General features: G+C 39.9%; 2 protein-coding genes across 3 annotated transcripts in view; one reads left to right on the top strand and one right to left on the bottom strand.

Moving 5' to 3' along the window:
- The window catches only part of LOC100186329, a 28017-nt gene extending 10853 nt beyond the window's left edge, over positions 1-17164 (top strand). The window contains exons 3-12 of the mRNA XM_026835718.1: positions 5355-5465; positions 6023-6143; positions 6358-6681; positions 8730-8872; positions 10290-11148; positions 12641-12693; positions 12768-12865; positions 13289-13397; positions 13787-14485; positions 14669-17164. Of these exons, the coding sequence (XP_026691519.1) occupies positions 5355-5465; positions 6023-6143; positions 6358-6681; positions 8730-8872; positions 10290-11148; positions 12641-12693; positions 12768-12865; positions 13289-13397; positions 13787-14485; positions 14669-16669 (4518 nt within the window). The 3' untranslated portion in view covers positions 16670-17164. The remainder of the gene's footprint in view (positions 1-5354; positions 5466-6022; positions 6144-6357; positions 6682-8729; positions 8873-10289; positions 11149-12640; positions 12694-12767; positions 12866-13288; positions 13398-13786; positions 14486-14668) is intronic.
- LOC113474474 (hemocyanin, beta-C chain unit D-like) overlaps positions 16761-21704 on the bottom strand; it is a 7745-nt gene continuing 2801 nt past the window's right edge. For both annotated transcript variants that reach the window (XM_026835721.1, XM_026835722.1), the window contains exons 6-10: positions 21067-21211; positions 20059-20248; positions 19458-19587; positions 18898-19101; positions 16761-18823 (exon numbers count right to left, since the gene is read on the bottom strand). In XM_026835721.1, the coding sequence (XP_026691522.1) occupies positions 18482-18823; positions 18898-19101; positions 19458-19587; positions 20059-20248; positions 21067-21211 (1011 nt within the window). In that variant the 3' untranslated portion in view covers positions 16761-18481. The remainder of the gene's footprint in view (positions 18824-18897; positions 19102-19457; positions 19588-20058; positions 20249-21066; positions 21212-21704) is intronic.

A 21704-nucleotide genomic window follows, 5' to 3' on the forward strand; every position in this document is an offset into this window, starting at 1 on the left:
TAGCACTCTTAAATACCTCGTACGTTCTTGTAAAATAAACCTATTTCTATGCCTACTTGTGAATAATTGATAGAAAGGCTACAGATTGGTGCCACGTTTCAAACCACAGGGAACCCTTCTTATACGAACGATTATGTTAACTTCGATTTTAATAACTGCAGAAGGATTCCACTTACAAAATACTCGATTTTTAAATGAATTATTCCCAAATTAATTTTTGAACGACATATTTTAAAATAAAAATGTATTGGTTTTTATTTTTAAAATTGTTTTATATATAAGTTAAATTGTTAGTTTAAAAACACAGTCGTTGTTGCTTCATAAAGGGATTTGTTTTATTCGGTGTCCTATCTCTCATACCAGAAAGCGGTTTGTTTTGTCTATTGTTCAAACAAGTGCCGCGCCGATGGCTCTATGACGTCACAGTGGCTGCAGAACAAATACTCTCTTGCGGTCTGGGTGTGAACGCCGCCCGAAAACTTTAGAGACACGAATTGAAGATTTTGTCCCACAAACTTTTTTCGCCAGCGCGTTACAATAATTCTATACATTTTTAGCAACAATCAATAAAGAATTTAAAATAACGCCCACGAAGCAAAATTACAATATTTCGTATTCTTTTAACTAAAGCTGAACTACTTAAAACATACGGCGAAGTTAAAATTTATTAAAATATTTATGCTCCCAATACAGTTAATGAAACAATATTGCGTATACAATTATCATATCGGTATAAATAAAAGTAAAGATTTTGAATAACCGTTTGCTTTATCTGTTTAACCGCAAACAGTTTGTATAATACCAAAGAAACGATCGTAAAATCATCTTCCAAAAAGCACCGTGGTTAAAAATTACACAGCTGTTCATCTGTGCGCTTGAACGAACGCGATACGCACGAAATAATCATGACGTCACGCTTCGATCCTAATATGACTTTATCGGTATTCTATGATTTAACAAATCGAATTGACAGCTAACTCGATTTCCGCCATTAAAGTGACCGTTACCTACGTAGTATGATATCCTTTTACGCCGATCGCACTTTTAGATAATTTAACGTCAATTACAGTAAACGTTTTGGACGGTAAGTCCCTGGAGTCTATTTTCACTGTTTTTTTTTCGCGGAATAAATTTCGTAACTATGTGTCAGTTTCCGGGCTGTGACGTCACGTCATAAATTCTTCGCAACTTCACAACACAAGAGTTAGTATTTCGATCGGCGATAATTTTAAACAGAAAGGGTTTTAGGTTTCACTCTTTTCTATTATTAGACAATTGACAGCCCTTTCCAGCACCCATTGATCTAATTCTACTAGATTCAATGGACAGCACCCTTATTGATTGCTGTACAATACAGCATCTCGAAATGGCGAAAATCCTATATTTAGGTCAAGTGTCCATATTGACAAGTCTCTCGCGCTTTCAATCTCCTTCCCGTTTTCGTCGTAGCAATTATCCGAAACTAATTCTTTCCGTTTTAAAATAAAAGTTTGATTAGGAAAAATTAACCCAACATAGCAACGGTTTGTATGCTGACAGCCAACGGTGCGTAACTTTGAATGACTTTTATTGTAAACATGTCTTTAAAATCAACCACGCGGAACGTCTCAGCTGAACCAACGCTCTTGTTACGTCACACTCGATATTATTTGTGAAAAAAGAGCGGAAGTCCTCCTCTCTAGCGACCTCTGCTGGGAGGTAAATTCTCAATATGTTTAACGTGAAAATTGCCAAAAGCAAAATTCCCCAACGCGTACAGTACTCCGCAGGGACTACTAACGGTTCAATCATACCGTGGGTGTGGTTTATTATTATTTCTGTACGAAATCGAGTCAAAGAAAAATATTTTTCTCAAAACAAATTTTATTGTTTTAGAAAAGAATCGTGACAAAAAATCCGTAATATTTCATTTCTTTATTTATACAGTCGTTACGAAATCCGCGTTGTAAAATATCGTATATTAACCACATGTTTGCCTAATGTACTACAGGAGTAAACCTAACTGTGTGTGGACTAAAATATGAGCGCGCACTGCAATCGTTTGTTAAACCTTTAACAGAATTAATATCGACAGCTGTTAAGCAGTGCTTCGTAAAATTGCACGTTCAGTAAAATTATTACAAATACGTTATGTTTTGTTTAGGGCGTGGAATATATTACAAGTTTGCTTGGGAAATCTAGTTTTCTTTTCCGTCATTTATCTATTATTGTTTTCTCTCACGGCGCTGTTAATAAGGTCGGACCCGGACTTTTCTATCCACGGTTTATTTACGCAATAAAGCGTTGTGTTATGTCACCATGTATCTAGTTCCCATTGAACGCAGTCGCTTGCGCTGACTTAGTCTTTGTTCAATCCCGCTTGTGTAAACACTCCTCCTGGGAGAAGGAGTGAGACAATTAGTGGGAGGAGAATTCCTTTGTTCGGGCGGATCAGGATTTCTGGCATTTTTATTCGCGAGAAAAAAACGCATGCCATCTTTAATACGTTTCCGCTCGTACTTTACATACGCATTTTTATCTCGAAACGGCGAACGAAATTGCCGCCGGCAGTCGTTTAAAAGCTTTTTAATGCCATGACCAAACAACATAACTTTTTGGAAAGAAGATTTCAAAACTAATCCAATGTCACTTTTATATTGCTGCCAATAAGATTATTTTTAGTTATCCAAACGAAGCCAATTTCAGTCCAAGCACATTACCCAGCTATCACTTGTAAAAAGTAGAGCTTGTAAAAAAAACACGTCCGACTCGTCGATTTTTTCTGCGCTCGTAACCGACCTCTAACGGACATGTAAAAAGTTATCGCCACCCGCCGACCGTCGCCTTTTTTTATAATGCTATCGATCGTACTGGGACACAGCATTGGTGACCTGGCCTAGTTTGTTTCACCTCTGTTGTATATTGTCACCTACAGCAGCTTAATTGCGCTGGCTGAGCAGCGGGTTCAGTTTCGGGTCAATTTCACGGAAAAAAAATAATCCACAAAGTCGTGAGAATGATTATTTTGCCCACATTCTTGCGGCCGGATTTTCATTAATTTCAGCTTTTTTGACCCTGCCTTTCTCCGTGTTGTTTTTTTGCAAAGATTATAAGTTATTAATATATATTCGACATAAACGCCAAATCTCATGATCGGTTTGAAATACTTGCGTTTTGATCAATTTGGTTTCGTAACCGCCTCGTTATTGTCTGTGCGGACCCGCATTATGTCTATACGTTAGCAACGAGGCCATATCTTTCAGATCAACCCGGTCTTCTAGGTCATCTCGGTCACGTTTATGACTTGCGCTTTGTTTTGTAAATTCCTTCTTGTGTTTAAAAAGATGGAGAAACTAATTTTTTCACAAAAATTGCTTCTGTGAAATCTAGAACAAATTTCGTTTTGTTCGACGCGAAATTGTATTTTTTATCTTGAAAGTATTTTTACCGGATGTTTTCGAGGCATTTTGAAGGCTAATTATAGTATTAGTGACAACCAATTTACTTTAACCATAAGGACACATTGGCGCTGGCGGCGATAAAACTGTGCACAGAAGCTGGGTAATTATAAGGTATTGTCAATTAGCGTTTTCGTGACTTCCATTTTCGGGCCATACCAGTTCTATATATGCTGAGGCAGTGTCATGTGGAAAAACAAGTTGCCAGTGGCATTTCAACACAGCCCATACTGGTAGCGCTGAATGTAAAAGTAGCACTGTTGCCAAAACAACCGGCGAAAGCGTCACTTTGGGCGCCGCTGTCGTCTCTACCGCTGGCGTAGGACTTGGCCGTCACGATTTTGGCTCACGAGCCGCCGGTTTCGGCGAATTTGCCGAATTCCGAGCATCACGGTTAAGACCGAAGAAAACAAGCTTGAGCCCGATTCCAAGAATTGCACACATCAGCCGGCCCACTCGCTTACAGCCTGCTCTCTTCAAGTAGGCTGAAAACAAAGTTATTCTGACCACGCTGCTGTTGTTCGCCAGCACACAGGCGCAAATCACCGGTTTTTATTGTAGCCTGCCACACTCGGCAACACTTCTCCCCACCGGTGTTATACAAGACCTTGAGTTCTGTATCCGTGGTGCTTTTCACAATACATGAGCATTAGTCACGAACTTTTCAGCGAAATTCAACAAGCTCTTTCCTTTGGCAATTGTGATGTTCGTCGCGATATTAACGAACCTAATCTATTTGTACGGTCGCGCCCAGAGCTTGTTGGCTCGTCATAAACGACATACAGTTAACAACCAAACTGTCACGTTCCCACCTTATCAGGTTAAAACATGAACATAAGCTGTGTGGTCAGATAGATTTCGGTTTACTCGTCCAAGACAGGAACCAACGTACAGCAAGCATAATTTCTTCCGACCTCAATGTTTTATAGCGCTGTGTCAATCTTTTGTCGCTATTTTTTGGTTTGATAAAGCTATATATTTTGACCTAATATCAGTTAAATTTAAAAGCTCTCAAAACATTTTTTCGGTTAAATTGCCAACTGCTTCGGTAAACAATATACATTGAGTCTAATTCGACCGAGATATATATATAGTAGGATGGGGGACATGGGACACTTTTAGCACAATATAACCAAATATCCTGATCGTGTTTTAAACGATTAACAACGGTCTATGGGAGTCGTGAAAATACGGTTCAATAATTCTTTAAATGTTCTTTGTTTACTACCAAATGAGACGAGAAAATTGAATGAAAAGATCTCCCATCTTTCCTCACTCCACTATATTTAGACGTGATATCAGTTAAATGTAAAAGCTCTCAAAACAGTTTTTGTTGGTTAACGCGTCAACCGCGGTAAACAACATCCAGTCTAGTTCGTCTAATTCCTCTGTTGTTAAAGCTGTGTCGATTTCTGTGTCGCTAATTCGGTGTTTGGTAAAGATATATATTTAGATCTGATATCAGTTCAACGCAAAAGCTCTCAAAACACGTCCGGAATGTCGTTACAACAAGTTATATTTATATCACAAATGGCGACCTGTACTGCATTTTACCAGCGACGTTTTCAACTCAAACCAATCATTTTATTTTCCGTTTCGTGTGTTTTCGGTTTACATACTACTCTGCAAATCAAAACTGCCTAAAAGCTGCGGCAAAAACCAGTATGGTTTTTAAATATGATTGACAAAATAGTTCTGTTTCATAGCCTTTAAATAAAATAAACGTAATTCCATGCTAAAAGCTGCGCTAGAACTGAAAATACAGTTTGTTTTAAAATATGCATTTCCACAAAATTCTGTTTCGTACTTTTTTTTTTGAATAAACATATTTTTAATCGTAGCTTTTTCTCCAAGACGAAATGTTGGCTTTATGATTGCTCGCATTTATTGTATTTTTAACCGCAATTTTTTTAACAGGACGAAATGTTGGCGGTTTCGGAAAAGATCGTTATGCGAACCACCGACCTTGCCTCGTGGTTGGTCGAGCCTGAAGAATGGAACTATGGCAGCCCCCTTCTCCTTACCCCGGTAAGTTTACGCACAACTCAGCAGAATATATGAACCCCACCACGAGTTTACATATTCATACCGGCAATAAATCAATTCTCTTTCACTCGAATTCTTTGCATGACTTGAATCATCATTTCCTAAACAACTAATGCTTCAGCTGTCCCAGCGGGTGTCTGTAGCATTCCACATAAAGCAGTACAAACGAACTCAAATTTGTTTATTGTGTGGGGTAAAATGGGACACCGTCGTAGGTTGTAGCATTAGAATGTAGACTGCAGGTTGTAATTGCTAAAAAATAAATAGAGGTTTACTTTTGATGAAATTTGGGGTTGTATAGTAGTGTGGGGTAAGATGGGACCTGCTTTCATTCTCTTTTCTCGTCCCAATTGGTAGTAGGCAAAGAATACAGAATTATATAACCGTAGCTCGGGTCCAAAAGAGCGTTAGTAATTCTTAAAAACACGTTTATACAATACAGGTTTTAGGTGCTAACAGTATCCCATCTTACCCCCAGTAATATTTTATTATTCTTATTAATTTTAATTTTGCTATTATAATTGTAATTTCTGATGCAGAAACCTCCAAACGGTGGTGTAATACAACCAACTACTCCCCCCCTCCACCGATATTCCCTCCTACACTCCAGTGTAAATATGCAGGACGTACTGATGGAACGAAAAGCTCTCAACACATCAAGTAAGAACGTTATGTAATACTGTTATAGCACCCGAATCCCGTATTTCCTAATCGCGTTTTTTACAATTAACAACACTTTGTTAGTTGTGGGGTTACGGTTATATAATTCTGTAAATTTGTTTCTTTTACTAGCAAATGTAACTAAAAATATGACATGCTAACCCAGCCTACTATTTGACCGCAAAAATCATCAAAAGTTATATTTATCTTTTAGCAAATACAGCCTGCTGCCTACATTCCAATGCTACAGCCCAAGAAGATGGAAGTCCTGTACAGCAAACTTGCCAATGCAACGGTGCCAGGAGACACAAGGCAGAAGTTCTAATGCTGAGCGTCAGTGCTTACTGTAGACACAAGGCGCTAATGAAGCGTATCGAAGGAACGGAGCGTGATTGGCTGGAGCGTCCGGGGGCGGGTTTGATGCTTGCTGCACTTGGAATATTCACGAGTGACAACCCGAGAGCAAGGGTCGTGTTTTGTCGGGATACTTTCGACTATCCCCAGCTTTTTGAGCACGATTTGATCTGCGAAGAGCTCGGTAAGTGTCACATAACGTACCAGGCTGTGTGAGATGGAATATTTGTAGTCATTGCGGTAGGACCTCTCTCCAGCGACAGATAAGGCCGATTAGGATCTTCAGATTTTTGCAACTTAGTGCGGAGGCATTCGCCTCCTGCAGAGTCGTACATAAAAACAGGCAATGTCTGCTCTCATTTTGCGATTGCATCGTGTGGGCGCCACGACCAAGGTTACTGTGCCTTGTTTACCGTTAGAGTGAGAACCCTTTGGAAGAGATAGCGATCCAATGGTTGCACGCTCGCCGAACGGCATTTGCGCGAAATTCCGTTCCCGCAATCTCGGAGGTAAATCGAAGTCGAGGTGAAATATTATCGGCAGGACTTTTAGATTAAAATGTCGCGATGCGATTACTGTGTCGTTGCTGCTGCAAGGATTTAAGCGCGAGATACCCTTTACATGAACCCCGCTTAAGCCCACGCAGTGTTTCGCACTGAATCCGGTGTCTTCATCCGGAATTGAAACTGTAGTATACGGTTCACATGCGTATCACATCGGGTTTGTGTTTTCCGTGGAATTTTATTGTCGCTTAAAGTATTTCAGTACTGTGCAAGGTCGGTTAAGGTGATTCATAAGCCCTGTATGGTGCAGCACCAAACACACAGGTGCCTTGTGTTGATATGAAACGTTGATCTGCACTGATTTTCCCGGGCCTGTACCATTAACGGCCGGCGGATAACCATCAGATCCCGATCGCTGTGAGATAACCGCCACGATAGCCAGTACAACTGCTAATTTTAGCAAATTCGTTCACTACCGCCATCTAAAATGAGATTATACCGTAAACACGCTACCCGGCAGCGAATACACATTTCAAATACCTCGTGACTAGATTTACCTCCAAGAATAATTTCCTGTCGCGTATGATTGTTTGCACTGTCGTTTTGCGACGCTCTTGCATGAACCGTTGTGTACATATTATTATACGCCCTACCAGGAATCAATTTAATTCTAAAGTGTTGATTCACCGTTTTGGTGAACTGTTGCTTAACCTGAAGGCCTACGTTGTGAACTTACATCACACTGCGACCGTGGGGTAACCCAAATACCCGGAACTCCACAAACATTAGTTAGATACTACGCGACAGTTCTACGTCGTCTGGCTATGCTAAACACCTACGCAATCTAAAATGTACAGCAGTCTCGAACCGGTAGCGCGCTCTCTTCTTGCGTATTATTAGACGCTTCTCGTAATTGCGAAGCACAGTTTGCGGGTCGCGCAAGGCTGTTGGAACAGTGAAAAGCTAGTACGGCAGTGGTGTCGTATAACTATTAGACAGGTTTTGGGAATCTCTGTGGCAGCGGCGCCAATCAAAATTAATCTTATGTATCCCGCCGAAGTCTTGGAAAGGTGCGAATATGACCAGACGTTCATGCCGTGTTAGTATACGTCTACCGGGAACTGGCCACCGGCAACATACTACTTCTCGAAATCCGCCCGCACGATTTCCTCGCCGAGCTCAGAAAGCTTGCGGGTAGAGAGAAGCGCGAGTGATGTGCGTCCATATACGTGTGCCACTGTTGACAGCATTGGAAAATTAAATATTTCGCATGTTTACCGTGTAAGAATATCAGCACTGTGTATTGGAGGCAGTTTGTGGGCGGTAATGTCTTATGTTTTGGCAGGAAACAGGTGTTAGCTTTCTAGTCAACTTTAGAAAATACAACTTAATTCCTATAAGCGGTACGACCATAATGTTACGAGTCATTCTTTATAGTAAGTTTCATGGCACAGAATCGAAATGTGTTGTAAATAGCAGTTCTAGGTTTAGATAATTAGGTTTTGAGACAAAATATTGAGATAAAATGATACAGTTTTGCTTAGCAGAGGTTCCCCGTTACATTATGTTATTTTTGTACTAATAATATAATAATAACAGTTTGCAATAGTTTGATACTGTTTCAATTATTTTAAAATGTTCTCCCAAAAATATAATGCGTTAATAGTGTTAACTGTTAAAGTAAAATTGAATTTCTTCGATCTTTAGATGTATTTTTATTGTTTTGCAGCGCCAGTGTTTAAGGGTCGCCCGCGTAAGAAGCCTAAAAATAAGAACGGCTCAAACGGATCTAAATTAGGCAACAAAAAGTCATCGGGAAGTGCTGGAATTAGAAACGTAGCTAATAAGCAAGAAAACGCATCATCAGAAAAGGTAAATGAACTTCATTTTAAAACTTTTTTCTTAGGGTTGGACTTCAATTTAAATCTTTTTTCTCGCCTAACTTTCGCTTACTGTTTGTAATGGCACCAAAACGACTTGGCTTTTGTGTTGATTTGTAGATAAGTTTTAGCGAGCTTTAACAAGACATAGGGCGTAAAAATTCCATACAACTAAATCGCTCATATTTTTTTGATACAAAAGCTTGGACAGTTAAGCGTGTTATTGCTGCTGATGCGTTTTCGTAGAAAGCGTGCGACGGAAAGTTCCGGTCGCAGTCTAAAACCCTTTTTCGCGATAACACGCGGTGTGGCAGTTGGATCATTCCTTAGCCAGACAAATACGTCGCTTGTTTAGACCCGCGACCTTTTACCCCGAAATCTGCGGTTTGTGGAATGTCGGAACGTGTTTGCATTTATGAACGCATGTTTCAAGACGCGGCATTACCGGAATTGCGCTTCTCAGATATGAACAATTTCGGTACAGTAATCAAGTATTATAATAATGGGAAAACTCATAGCCATTTCTAGGAGTCAAAATTTGTAACATAGTAAACGACATTTCGTTTGTGTTTTGAGCTTTTTCACCACAAAGTTATATAACGTGCCTCCAGCCACGTGGGCACCGTCTCTTAGCCCTTAAAACATCTTGATCGTCTTACAACCTCAATTAGCAGTCGCTCTTCGTCGAAAAATTAGGACACATCGCGACCTCTGTTGAACTGATATACCAGTGAAACGCAACTAGTATCAGGATGTCGTGGGACATTGCAATTCGATATGCAAGAAATCACACGCTGCCATTGAATGCCGACAAAGCATGTGGAACGTATGGCGATAAAATCACATGCCGACCTAGGGCTGTAAATTGCTCCGATAAATGTTGTTACGCTTTCCACAAACCCTCAAATGTGTATTTTCTCTTTTCGCATCCCCTCGCATCGGTTTAGAGGAGAAACGTACTATAGCACGTTGTTAAAAACAAAACACATTTTCGGAATGCCAGATGTTTGTGTTGTTTATTCTAGATGCCACTAATTAAGTTGCGACTAGCTTTCAGCACTATACTATTGTGGATAAAAAGCATAATATAGGATCTCCCGGCTATTTACTATGCTTTACCTGGATTTTCAAGTATATTTCATGCAACAATACGTGATAGTAGGCAAATGTAAAACACTTTCGCTTTTTGACGAGTAAATTGTAAATATTTAAAACTGAATGAATTCCAGAGGGATTTTGGTATGATAATCCAGAAGATCTTTTCTCAGATTGTTTTTCGGCTAGAAGGTCACGCCATGTTGTTTTTAAGCCAGTCACGATATGTTTAGATTATGCCTGTTCCAACGCACGTGCACAAAATCGCCATATTCAGCGTGTTCGTCTTGTCATATTAAACTTTTTATAAACAGGACGGCGAAGCTCTCACCCCGACTCGAAGATACAGCAGCCGCCGCCGCAGCAAGCGCAAATCCCCGCAGACATCACTTTACGAGCAGGAGTTCGCGCCGCAGTCCCGATCGAACAAAAGAAGCCGGCGTACTTCTGCGCGCACCCCAACACCGGTCAGCGAACTCTCTGACGTTAAACCAAGACTTGAGGCTTCTTCGAGGTCGGAACCCGCCTCCCCTGACTCCAAAACCAGCGTCAACGGAGGATACGCTTCAGAAGCGACCGTAGCGCAAACTATTGACGCGGCTGCGCAAGCCGCGGTTACCAACTCCTGGAAAAAGAAGACTCGACCAAAACGCCGCCCAGGACGCCGATCCTCCACCTCAGCTTTAAGCATAGCAATCAAAAACAGTCTACTAGAAAATAACCCAGTTTCAAAAGAAAACGACTCCACCGAAAACAAAACCTCTCAAGTTCCCCGCCCTCCCTCTACATCAAGCTGCGTGTCTTCATCGTCCGATCCATCGTCTCGAAGTTCGAGTCCCTCAATTGAGCTTCGAACCCGGGATCTTAATACCCAAGCCCCCACACAGCGTTCAGATTCTCCAGCATCTGTTGCTTCTTCTATCGCCAGCCACGACGGTCTTTCTTCGCCTTCGTCTGGTTCTCCGCTTGATTTTACTGCAATAATGTCTGACGATCAATGCTCTGTTCGAGCCAACGTTACGCCTTTGACTACGGAAGATTCAGAGAGCCTTCGCGGGCTTCGCGACGGTAAAATCCTGGAGTCGCAATCTGCTTTCCTCGAGCTTCTGTACCAGTTCATGAGGAAAAGAAACACACCTATTGGAAGAATACCTTCTCTGGGGTTCAAAAAACGTAAGTTTATTTTATTTTTTTTACTTTTAAAGTTTTAAATAAAAAAAACTTAAAAAATATCGACAAGCTTTGCCGGTCCAGTTTATGGATATACTTATGAATATAAACGCTGTTAAATATTTTTTTAAAAATTGCTGTTTAAAATTACTATATAAGCTTGTTTAATCGTAAAACAAACAAACCGAAACAGTTGTAAAAAATACTCGTTACCTCATATATGTCGTGACTCAACGTTTTAGTCAACTTGGTGTTTACAATTATATTCTTTATCCTAATGAATCGCCAGTAAAAAACATATTTTTGATTTGTTGTTAATTTAAACGTGATGGTAAACAACTGTCTTAATAGACAACGGATCGTGTCTTTTTACGCACACTTTAGTTTTTATTAGAAGTTTAACTTAATTAAAATAAATGTCTCGTTTGTCTGTTAGGTGTAGCAACCACGCTTACTTTCTTCCAATTAAATGTAAATATGTTTTTAACTGTAAGCGTGTTTTAACAACTGTAGTTTTGTCGCTATATACTGTCGTTTAAAAAGTTTCTAAATCTTCGCTACCATAATTGAAGAGACAAGTAAAAGTTATTATTATTAATTTCGCTGCTAATTATAAAAAAACATCATATAATCAAAATGGCGGATTGCTGTATCCTGCGCTTAAAACTGTTTCCGAATAATTTTAGCTTATTAGACTTTAACTAATTAACTACGTTACTATTAAAAGAATGCCCAATATCTTACAATAATAATTATTGTAAGATTTTTAATTCAATTAAATAATTTAATCGAATGCATTTATGTGCTTAAAGGTACTTTATAAACAATGCCGAATAAGTTTACACGCTAAAAGACATAGCTTTCCTCTTGAGCAATTTTGTCTAAATCACGTTTTGGCAATAAAACACTATATTTTATTCATAACTTTAGTCGGTAAATTCTTTTTTTTGGTAAAGTTATTATTCGCGTACCCATTAATTGCGCCTTAAGATATCTAAAGCTTTGATTTATCTATTTCATATTTGCATACAGTGAAGCTATTTTTGTAGCAATGCCGCCACACCGTTGCTGACCGCTTAATTATACGTTTCTAAAGCTTTCTTTGTCTGAACCTGACCTTTGCTTCCTCCCACTTCCTGCTGTTTATGCAAATAAACGAAACATATGCGAATTAAGCAGAACGATTTTTGATAATCACGATTCTGCGTAATGTATGTCGTCAATCATGCCCACGATTTCGATTTGCTGTAAAACTTAGTGACTGGTAACTCAATCCTAACATACACTTACGTGGCTCCGTTATCATACCATCTTGACTCCTAAGAGGCATTAAATAAAATACGACACATTCAGCCTTCGCTGACCTCACCCCAATGAAATAGCTTGCATAACTTTTACTTACATAACTGTCGCATATTTTGTTATTATATAACATTTCGCTCGCTGTTGAACCTTTGAGGCCTAAACCGCATTTTCACGGCTGTTTCCCTTACAGTTGACCTGTGGACCTTTTTCAAGCTCTCCCAAGAATACGGAGGTTATGACATGGTGAGTTAGAGAACGAATTCGGAATTTTTTCGCCGTTTGTAAACCAGTCAAGCTAAACATCTCATTTTTTCCAGGTAACAGCCAAACGTCTATGGAAACACGTCTATGACCGTATGGGCGGAAATCCCTCTTGTACAAGCGCTGCTACGTGTACAAGAAAACATTTCGAAAAGTAAGTTGCTAAAAATACTCGGACTCGCGAACTTAATGTATTTTTGTGGTTTATTTCGTCGCTTTGACACGTTAACGGACGGTTTTCGGCCGCCATTTCTTTTATGACTGGTCGTCCAGTGAGCCTCGGGCGACCAGAGCTGAGACTAATCGTATACGTTTGTTAGATTTGAATTGTAACGAACAAGTTCATTCATAATCTGCCTGTGGTTTGAGAGCACACAATCCGTTTCTTTTTTGGTCACGGCCTTGAATTACGGATTTGCAAAATAAAACTCACTGAAGTGATGAAAGACAACTTAAAAATTATTTTTGTACGGACTTGGTGTGACGTATATATCCGAATGATTTTTTTGCTTTATCACAACTGATCGCGGCCTTTTGCCTTTATTATCAATGACCTTACATGTGTAAATTCACTTAGATTACTGTTACCATTGGAAATGCATCTCCGAAAAACATTACGTCCGAAAGACAACGATTTGACGAAAAATAAACTGGACGGGGAAGTAGAAGACGTCAATTCAAATTCGGTGAGTAGTTACGTACAATATGACTATATGTATTTTTTTGTATAGTAGAATAGGGAAGATGGGACACCTTTCATTCTATTTTCCCGTCCCGTTTGGTAGTAAACAAAGAACATTCAAAAAATAAAAACCTTATTCTCATGACTTCTATCGACCGTTGTTATTTGTTTAAAATATGGTCAGGTGTTTGAATATTATGTGCTAAAGGTATTCCACCTTTCTCCACAACACTATATAAAGCCTTGTCTTTACAATACATTCAGTTTAGCAAAATGTTGTTTAAAGTGTGTTTCCCCTAATACGAAGACGACTTCATTTAAAAACTGAAAAAGGAGCGTATTTTTCTGTTGTATTTAAAAATAATAACATTTTCTATTTTCTTGCCTCCGCAGACCACACCCCTCCATATTTCACCTCAGTTAAGAACTTTTAACGGAGACGCATATTTTCACAACGAAACTTCACTTCACAAACCCGGCAAACCAGCTACACATTCTACAGCAACGGACCAACAGTCGAAGAGAACCGAGATCCTTGTCGGCAAACAACAACATTACGAAAAAGGTGCTACGCCCCTTTCAAGCACCAATAGCACAAGCTGTATCGCAGCCAGCGTTGCCCCGTTCGTCAATTTTGAGGCGCTTGCTCACAGTGTTATCCGAGACGAACTTCTCGCCAACCGGGGGCCGCACAGTAGCAGCCAGCGTCATCAAAACGAACACAGCCTGTCCCCAAGACCCCACGACTTAACTAAGACCCCTGATTCCCACCCGGCATCCACTCGAGCCGAAACAACTCGTATTATTACTCCTTCTCCGTCGGAAAGACAAGGTGTCGTCACGACTGTACCATCAACACAACATTCCCACTTTGGACCGCCTCTTTTTAGCATTAGAACTCGAACACATTGTCCTCGGTCGAGTGGTGCCCCTCCTCCGTTCGTACCTACCAGATCAAAACCGGTTCAATTGCTTGCCGAAGCTGGCGCGCGTCTTGGCGGCGATAACGGCGAAGGCAGTCGTTCAAAACCGCCAATGTTCGATGACAAGCACGATTCCGAAAGGCTCGCAGAACGCCACCGAAATCAACAGGTAATTAGACACTATACACTTACAATTCGAAATTAGAAAGTGCGCGGTTTTTCTGTTGACTCACGCATGTATTTTTAGCATTCTCGTTAAATTTACACTTAAGTCTAAACTTTAATATTTACAATGATGATTCATGCTGTTGTGTGCTTTGCATAATCTAACCAACAATCATTACTTTTTCAGAAACGTCAATTTGGAGAAGTATCAAACCCAGCATCGAGTTCCCCGTCAAGTCCAAAACGGCCTTGTCCTGCTACATCCCTTACAACACCTTCGCCAAGCAATCGAAGATACGACATTCGAAACTTGGTCTCAATTCCGACAGAAGATAACTCCAAAACAAGAAATCCTGATATTGGCTCGGCAAAGACTTTTCCGAACCCCGACGGTCCGAGGCAGCAAGTTTCGGAGACCGAGGCGACTCGGCTAAAGTACGACCCACTAATAAGACGAGTATTTCCGGATCACCGGCCCACAAAGGTAGCGCCGATCGGCGAACACGACGCTGAACGTACGCAAAGTCGCCAGGTGACGCCCAAGAGCCATGTAACGGATCGGGGAGTGAGAAACCCGGACGAAACGAATCGACCCCGGGAGGAATTTGTTGACCGACATTGGCGTCCGGAAGTTGGTATAGATCGGAAGAGAGAGTCGGAAGATGCTCATCGAAGATCATCTGCTACATCTTCCTCCGGATACTACTATCCACCGAAGAACAATAACACTTCACATAAAGAAGCCTACTACCGCCCTGTCGGCATGATAGCTAGCTATAGAGAGGCAAAACAACGCATCCAGCAACAACAGCAGCAAAAACACACTCCTTCCGACCCCGCACCCAAACCAGGACACCACACACAGCAAGCAAGCAGCCACGAAAAAATGTCAGGTCCACACATGGTAGCTGAAGAGCGAAAGATCCTTCGCCCAAGCAGTCCCCACCGACCAAGTGGCAATGGAACCTCGCATTACCAAACCCCAACCCCAAAACCCCTAATGCAAAAGCGGGATTCTCAGAGTTACTCACACCATCATACCCCCTCACACAACGCACGACCACCAACTAAAAGAGAACCGGACTCCGAACGAAAACCGTTTTCCGCCTCTTTTTCCGTGGATCGGCTCACAGCGAAAAGCCACGATGCTCCCAATCCCCACAAACCGCAACCTCCAAAACAGGAACCAACTCAGCAGCGATATCCATTCGTACCTGGTAGAGTTGCAACACCAAAGCAATCTCCATACGCTGACCGTTGTGCCCCTGACCGCAGATCTTTCCCGCCATCTGCAACAGGAGATCCATTCAGATCTCAACACTCTCTCTCCCACCCACAAGGCCGGAACGGTGCTACCCCGACAAGACTATCTAAACCAGAGTATATCCCTGACCGTTCGCCCCGCGACGGCAAGAGCGATATTTTTGCCACGCCGCCTGGTAGAGCCAAGGACCCTTCCCCGCCTGTTAAACATGGTTCCCATCTCTCCCCATCCGCGCGGGCGTTATTGGCGAATCTTCCGCCGCCAGTTGCTTCGGCAATTTACCCGTACATCCCGAAGGACTGTCCTCCTCACGTGCTAGCAAGGATTCTTCAAGAGACGGAGAAAGTAATCGGCATCACGCCAGGGGCACCTCCTGTTCCACCACCACTTGATATAATGGCGCGACATCAGGCTCATTTTACCCAACAGCAGAAACAACTCGAACACCAAACCGCGCTTCAAGATGCCGTTCTTCGACAGCATCTAGCCGGGGATCCTTTCCGAATGATTAGTCCTCAAGAACAACAAGCAGCGGCGATGGATTATCTTGCTCGCGCCGCATCCGCGGTAAACGGAGGTACGGCACCCAATATGCAACCTGGTCCCGACCCTGCTCTTATGGCGTCAAAATTACAGATGTACCAACTATACACCCAACAACTGGCGAGTCTGCATCAAAATGTCGCTCGTCAGCTTCAGGAAACAGCGGGCCCAAGTGTGCCTCAAGCTGCAAAGTTGGGGCACGTAACCAGCTCAGATATGCTGCAGCAACTAGCGCGAATCAGCAGCGGACAAATCGGGAATGGCACAACCGCATTTCCAGACCTCCGCAACCCTTCTTACCTGGCCGCCACCCCGCAAATTCCGCCCCAGATGACGCCTGAAGTTGCCGCACGATTGGCGTACTCAATCGGCAGGCGTTAAACTGGCCAACTCGTCCCCAATTTTTACCGATTACTCTATCTTTCATTGCGCATAATAGTTCATTGTTTTACTCTGCTGTTTAACTCTTATATTTATACTGCTTGTAACAACTATTCTCGTGTGCTACTCTTATTACGTTCGTGCGATCGTTACAGATCATGCATAGCAGCAACTTCTCGTTCGACGTACTTACTCCAAACTATGACGTTAATTTCGTATTGACCTAAAGCCGGTGACACTGTGTTACACTGTGCAAACATTCCAAATGATTCTGGCTTCATTTATTTTATTCGCACAAAATTTTCAACTACAAAATTTAGCACCAAATATGTCCATTTGTTCTGCAATTAGCAAACGAAATTCGCGACACAGTTAAATGCATGTCGAATAGCGCTGTTTTGCTGCTATATACGCCTTTTTCAGTTCGTAAATTCTCATTTTATGGCTTTCTGTTTCGTGATTTTGAAAACAAGAGAATTTATAGATCAACCAAAATTGTTGTTTTAAATGTCTTTTCTAGCTTGAGTTCAATTTAGCAAAAAATAAGCGAGAAATCGTCCATGTCTAAGCAACCCTAATCAAATTAAAATTTACAAAATTAGCGAAAAAAATTGCAGAAATACCGGGAATCAGTCCAGTTTTAGGTTTATCTTAGAAAAATTAGTCAAATTTTGTAGAATTTGCAATCGACTGACTAAAGTTAGGTCGTTACGTGCTATTACATAGTATAGCCACGTATACTATTTCTTTGTTTGATTATGCATGCAATCGCCTAATTAGCGAGTAATTAAAGCTTAACTTTCTGTTTGTATTTACAAATGGTCTCCCATGTGCATTATTAAATTAAAGCAAATTCAAAACAATTATTGCACTTTTTTATTGAATTTAACATTGTTTGCTGCTGGGTAACAATTTATTATTTAAAAATATCTACGCTGCTGTACCTTTCGTGTTATGTTAAACAGGGCTATGCTTACAAGAAGCATAAAGTTCAAATAAAAGCAGGTTTAACATATAGGAGGGTGGAGAAAGATAGGACAGCTTTAGTACATAATATCTAACCATCCTGATCGTGTTTTAATCAATTAACACAACGGCCTATGGGAGTCGTGAAGATACGGGTTTATAATTCTTTGAATGATCTTTGTTTACTACCAAATAGAAAATAGAATAAAACGGTGTCCCATCTCCTCCCACCCTAATCTATTACTATGCCTATACATCAAAGTAGGATAGCGACTTACTTTATAAGCAATTTAAAGCATAATTGAACCCTATGTGGCACCAGAGAGCTTATACACAAGTAACCGTTTATTAAACGTTTATAAACAATTCAACTAAATTACTTGGTAAAAAAGGAACTATTAAATATGCCACGCACAGGGGAGTTGTTGTTGACGATTTTTTATTAAATGCATTTTGTATCGTGGATGATTCTTCTTTAGTAGGATGGGACACTTTTAGCACATAATTACCAACGATCGCTTTTTAAACAATTAACAACTGTCTATGGGAGTCGTGGGGATACATTTTTTAACTCATTGAATGCTCTTGGTTTACTACCAAATGGGAAGAGAAAATCGAATGAAAACGTGTCCCATCTCTCCCACCCTGCTATTACATCTAATAAGAATAAAAAGCCTTTGCTCCAACACAGCCATACAGAACTATAATATAGATCAATTTCAACCAGAACTTGATTACAAATACTTTCAAACAGAAGAACAAAATACTTGATTATGTACTTAACAAAAATAAATCTACTTTTGAAAGAAGTTTCTACTGCAACGAAATAGAACTTAAAGGTTTAAGTTAAGTTGTGCAGCCCTCTTTAAACTTTCTTGTTGTTTTAGAAATAACACCAAGATCTGCCCCTAACTCTGATATAAAAGGAGTCGAATGGCCAAAGTTGTTGCTATTAAACGTACGTTCCAAATCTTTAAGAAGAAGTTTCCAATCTCTTCTAGCAAGATCAAAGGTGTCGTACTTATACCCAAACAATTCTTGGTAATAATAAGAATTGCCGACAGTCCACGAGTTTTTATTTAACGTGACATAACTCGGGTTCATTGAAGCGTTACAAAACGGGGACATTGGCCAATCCCATGACCCAGAAACATCAGGTTGTTTGTCGAAATCATAATCATACGAATTCTAAAAGATAAATATTTTTTTTATTAGCCACCTTTGACTTATATTATAACTTAACAGCGAGCTAAAGGACTTACTTTATAAGGTTGAAGGAAACTATTTTTTGTCCAATCCTGTTGACCCATTAGCTCCCTCAAGTGACCAAAAAGTGCGTACAGTCGATCCATTTGACTGTGGTGCAGGAAAAACATGGCGTCGAATGCAGAATAGTCAGTGGTGTCCATACTGTACGTGCAATCTACTCCAACTTCGTTAGGTGAAGTACAAACACAATTGTGGATCTAAAACAGAAGGGTGCAGCTCTAATGAATAGGTACATCGTGAATACATCCACTATCTGGCGTTAGGAAGGTTATGGGCTCAAGGCTCGTCTTTGCCACCATTATAATCGTATGTATCCTTGGGCAATACAACTACTAACAATTTCTCCAACCTAGTGGTCATTAATGGGTTGACCAAAGTGTCAGCCATACAATGTTGGAGCTCATAAGCGGGAACGAGGTGTATGAAACAAAACACTCGTGTTATATAGTTGCCCCGACACACATAGGCACATAAGGTAAATTCACCTTAATCTTAAGAATCTTTTTAAAAGCAAAACATAATAACAAAATCAACCCTTTAAAAATGGACATACCTGGTCGTGTGAAAAAACAGAAGTATCGTCAAACTTTTTATAGTACGGCATATTTAGTGCTTGTATGACATTTCTAAGCATCAAATGTTTCTTCGTAAACCCCTCTTTATCAAGCAGACGAAAATTATATCTGAACATAACATAACTTTTATTTATCTTTACAAATACAGTATTAAAGATCAAATTAATTAAAACAATGAAGAGAAGGGAATTAGGGGTAAAAACTACTGTATTTAAAGCGTCAATGAAAAATGTAAAATATTGGTGACAACATTTTCTAATGTTAAAATAATAAACATTTGCATATAGTAGGGTGGGGAAAGATGGGGCACTTTTTCGTTCTATTTTACACTCTCATTTGGTGGTAAACAAAGAACATTCAAAGATTTATGGAACCGTATTCTCACGACTCATTAGACCTTTGTTAATTGTATAAAACACGATCAGGATATTTGGACATTAAGTGCTAAAGGTGACCCCTCTACCCCCATATTATACTATGTTATAAACTTATTTTCCTTTTTGGTTACAAAGTTAAAGGTGTAAGTAACACGCAAAAACAAAAGCACAGAAAGTTAAAGACAGTGGGTGTAAAACTTACAATGTTTGGTTATTTACTTTGGCGTGACTTGGTATATAAGTTCTATAGAATGGATTGGGAACATATTCCTTCAATATGGGATCATAAATGGTCGGGTTCTTCACTAAATCTGGAATTCCTTTGTAAGTAGGATCCGTCCAATCCCAGTAAGGAATTCCAAGCGTTTTGTTTTTCATATGACGAGATAAACCTGAAAATACAAAACATTTCTTATCAATAATTCTAAAAACAATCAGTTTGAATTTTGGTTAACTTAGTTTCTTAAACTAAACTTCACAAAACGTTTTAATATAAATGAAACACATACATTCAGCTAATGTGTAGCTGACACTTCCAAACCATGTATATAGTAGGGTGGGGAAAGATGGGACACCTTCTGCACATAATATCCAAATATCCTGATCGTGTTTTAAACAATTAAAAAAGGTCTAATGAGTCGTGAAAATACGGTTCCATAATTCATTGAATGTTCTTTGTTTACTACCAAATGAGATTGTAAAATAGAACGAAAATGTGTCCCATCTTCCCCCACCCTACTATATGCAAATGTTTATTATTTTAACATTAGAAAATGTTGTCACCAATATTTTACATTTTTTATTGACGCTTTAAATACAGTAGTTGTTTTTAGCGATTAACAACGGTCCAATACGTTTTATACTTTTTAAAAATATTCTTTGTGTTAACTACTACATGGGACGAGAAAATAAAGTAAAAAGTGTCCCATTCCCCCCCGTGCTATATAATAATTTAGCTGAGAGGCACTGTTATATAGTAACAGTTCAAATAAATTAATTATCCTTCAATTATATTCTAATATTTTACGGGTAGCACATAAGCTATATATTAAAAAGCCCCCATCTACATAAATAATGACTAATCTATACGATTGGGGTAATAGAACGCAGTATGGCTTGGTATATGTAAAAATTTGTCACATTAATTGCTCCAAAAGTAATCAACCATTTTTGATAAATTTGAGCATTTGTGTTAAATTGGATAACTCACCGATTTCGAACTGAACAACGTATAATCTGTGCCATGGTAAAAACATGGGATGATCATGCCAACTACAATGCCCATTCTTATGCCCTTCAATACCATGCTTGTACCATGGGCATCTATGGGGCCATCCGTGCCACTTGGCTGTGTTCTAAATGCAAACTATTTAGTGGTATAGTAGGATGGGGAAGATGGAATACCTTGAGCACATAATATCCAAATATCCTGATCGGGTTTTAAACAATTAACAACGGTCTAAGGGGGTCGTCAGGATACGGTTCCATAGTTCCATACCGGTTTATAAATCATTAAATGTTCTTTGTTTACTACCAAATGAGAGTGTAAAACAGAACGAAAAGGTATCCTATCTTCTCCCACCTTACTATATGTACGTGTTTATTATTTTAACATTAGAAAATATTGTCACCATATTTCTTTGAGTTTTCTTTGTTTACTACGAAATCCCACGAGAAAATAGATCAAAAAGTTGTCCTATCTTCTACCCTACTATAGAACTGAATGAATGAATGAATGTAACTTACTTTATCCTCGCGTGGCTGGAAAACGACAGTCGTTATCACACGGGTTTAAGACCTCGTGCCAGCTTACGAGTTACCATATATGTTACTTTGTGTGTGATTATT

Source organism: Ciona intestinalis, chromosome 8, assembly GCF_000224145.3.
Source record: "Ciona intestinalis chromosome 8, KH, whole genome shotgun sequence".
NCBI classification, from domain to species: domain Eukaryota; kingdom Metazoa; phylum Chordata; class Ascidiacea; order Phlebobranchia; family Cionidae; genus Ciona; species Ciona intestinalis.